The sequence below is a fragment of the Emiliania huxleyi genome, assembly GCF_000372725.1.
Source record: "Emiliania huxleyi CCMP1516 chromosome Unknown EMIHUscaffold_1572, whole genome shotgun sequence".
NCBI lineage: Eukaryota > Haptophyta > Isochrysidales > Noelaerhabdaceae > Emiliania > Emiliania huxleyi.
This window is the reverse complement of record NW_005201011.1, coordinates 5,040-8,085: the sequence shown is the minus strand read 5'-3', so window position 1 is coordinate 8,085 and position 3,046 is coordinate 5,040. Positions and strand designations below refer to the sequence as shown.

Genomic DNA, 3,046 nt, shown 5'->3' with positions numbered 1-3,046 from the left:
GACGCTGCCGCCGGCGCAGCCGCTGGCGTCGCCGCACCGAAGAGCCCGCCCGCGGCCGGGGCCGCGCCGGGCGTAGCTGGCGTCGCGGCAAACGGGTTGCTCCCGGGTGCTGCGGCGCCGAAGGGTGTGGAGGTGGCCGCTGGAGCTGCCCCAAAGAGCCCGCCCGGCGTCGCGCCGGGCGTAGCTGGCGTCGCGGCGAACGGGTTGGCCGGCGCTGCGGCCGCGCCGAACATCGTGCACACCGGCACACCGCTAACAGCAACGCGGGCTTCTCTGCCTCGAGGTGGAAAAGAATTTAAACAAAAGAACTCTCTCTCACAGCAGACAGGCTCGACACAGGTGCGAACTGGCGCGTGCTAGTACTATCACCGGCACACCACCGGAGCCGTGAAAAAGAATTCTGTGCATACTTAGCAGCAGTTATGGCGGCGTGCCCCTCCCATCCCTCCCTTGGTTTGCGTGTTTTCTTTCTTTTTTACGAGCTCCGTGCACCAACACTGGGCAGGGTTTTTGGCGCGCACTGGCACTAACACAGGTACACCACGGGAGCCGCCTAAGCGACTCCTGCGGAACGGCGAGGCACTTTAGCTCCGTGCACTCAACCGCCTCGCCGCAGGCAAGCTCATTCACAATCCGCTCTGGGCCATGCGTCCCGGCTCAGTCGGACAGATTGGCTGAAGTTTTGAGCCCACCCCCAGCCCACCGCTTGAACCTTAGTCCCCGACCCCACATCGACGCGAGGCCGAGGGCCCCACCTCGGCCATCCCAGGGAGAGCGGAGAGGGAGGGTTGCCCCCACACCTACGCTTTATCCGGGCGCATGATTTAGTCGTACTCTACGGGGTGTGGACCCTGAGTTGACCAGGGGTTGTGCGCCGGGCCCTCCTGCTCGGCTCCAGCCAGTAGACAAGTCTTGTCACTAAGAGAGTAGAAGGATCTGACCTCGGGGCCGATGTGACCAAGCGCTGGTAGCGTGGTTTACCTTGACACCCATGGTCTCACAGTGTGCCGGCAGTCACCGAGCAGTGTCGCTCACACAAGCCGCAGCACAAGTGACTGAGGGCCAGTGAGGGCGAGCCCATCGCTGTCACAGCTGTGGCAGTCGCACAATAGGCTGTGCCGTCTGTGCAGAGCGTGTGAGCAGCAGAGGAGCTGCTCTCCAAGCTTCAGGCGCAAAGAGCTGCATGCCACCGAAAGCGCTGTCGAGGTTCGCCGAGCGCGGCGCAGGTTGGAGGAAGCCGTCACCGACGAGCGCGTTGGACTTTTCACTCCGGACAAAGACGGGGACACAGCGGACGGTGCGGGGTGTGTCCCCGTCTTAGCGGCGAGGCGCGGGGCCGTCTGTGGCGAAGTGGGTCGCGTCCTCCAATTTCCTCAACTCACGGTCCGCTCCCTCTACTCACGAAGACGAGCGTGGGCGGCGCACGTGCGGCGTATACGCTAATGCGGGGCAACGGGCCGCGTCCCATGGAGGTGCACAATGCCCCTTCAATGGGGGCGTCTTCGCTCATTTTTACCTTAATTAATAAACACGAGAGGTGTCAACTAGAGCTGAGAACACTCTACTCTCGAACAGTCCAGGGTCTGCAGAGTGCAGTCAGGTCTCTTATTGCGGAGAGTGTCCGGTCATCTTTGATTTGTGATTTGAAGATCTGCTCGGCTCGCGTTTGGCGCCGCCCGCACTCATCTGCTGAAGGGTAATATACGCAATGGACAAACCCTACACTCTTGGCGCTCTAGATACACGTCGTGCTCTGTCAGCTGGCCGGCGCTGCAGAGAATTCAAGCGCACGTGCAGGTAGGAGCGCGTGCAGCTGGCGGAAGCGACCAACCTGTGCCACACGAGAGAGCCACACGTGAGAGGTTGTGGTTGGGACGTAGCCTCCCCTCCCTCAGGTCTGCCCAGCGCACCTCAGCGCCCGACTCGACTAAGCAAGTGACGAGCCCCTCCTTTCCTCGGCGCGCCGTGCGACCCGCGGAGTGCACAAAACCAGCGACGTCCTTGGGCATATCGAAGAGCAAGACATGCCGCAACCGCGGGAAGTCGAGTCCTCGTGCCGCCGCCGCAGTGCACACGAGTGCCCGCGCCTCACCAGAGGCGAAGCGAGCCACGGCCTCCGCGCTTCCCTCGGGGGCCGCCGCCCCCTCACACAACAGCGCGGCGCGGAGCTGCGGCATCTCCGCCACGAGGCGCCCCTATCGCGCAATCCTGTCACGCTCGCATCTCCACGGCAGGTGGCGCCTCCCTCAGGGTGCGCGCGCGTGGACAGCGGCGGCGGCGGCCGGCTCGCAGAAGATCATCGTGGTCCCTAAGAGAGGAGGCGTAGCCTCGTGGGGCTTGCGGGCTCGGAGGCTTGAGGCGAGGGGGTGGCGTCGCCGCCCTCGCGGAGCCACGGGTCGTCCTCCGCGCTGCGCAGCGCCGAGAGGAGGGCCGTCTAGAGACGCGGCACAGTAGCGTCACAAAGGCGAGGCGGCGTGGCGGCCAGAAGGAGGCCAAGGCAGAAGGAGGGCCACCTCGCGACTCGCGCCTGCGGCTCGCGCCTCCCGCAGTCAGTCAGAGGGGCAGGGTGGGCGGGGAGAGGGAGGAGGAGCGACGGCGCCGGGCCCCAGGTAGCGGAAGAGCTGGCGCAAGGTGGGGACCATCACCCCTCGCTGGCCGGCGGTGGAGTGCTCGCTGACGCGCACGGCGCGGCGGAAGCGGCGCGTGAGCGCGACCTCGTGCTCCGAGGTGAGGAAGGCCGTGGCGAGGAGGTGCTGTGTGCCGGCGGGGAGAGCGTCGAGGAGGGCGTCGGCGTCCGGCCGCAGGGCAGTGTCGTGCGGCCGTCCGCACAGGACGGCGTCCGCCTGTGGCGAGGGTTCGACGTCGGTCGCGAGGAGTGAAGGGCATCGGTTTCTGCCCCATCTCTGCCCATCTCTCGTGCGCCTCGTCGATGGCAACCGCTGCTAGCCGCGCCGCCCACTCACGCCCAGCGCCACCCGACGCTTCGAGGCGACGGCGCGCCCCAGCAGCTGTCGCGACCAGGAGCGAAGGGACGCGCGACGCATCC

At 66.0% G+C, this 3,046-nt stretch overlaps 1 protein-coding gene across 1 annotated transcript; it reads right to left on the bottom strand.

Moving 5' to 3' along the window:
• Window positions 1-1,756: 1,756 nt before the first annotated feature.
• Window positions 1,757-2,177, bottom strand: EMIHUDRAFT_253125 (hypothetical protein; the record flags this gene model as incomplete). Its single annotated transcript, XM_005785837.1, has 2 exons — window positions 1,757-1,831; window positions 1,911-2,177. The coding sequence occupies 2 exons, from the start codon at window positions 2,175-2,177 to the stop codon at window positions 1,757-1,759; spliced, it is 342 nt and encodes a 113-aa protein (XP_005785894.1).
• Window positions 2,178-3,046: the final 869 nt, after the last annotated feature.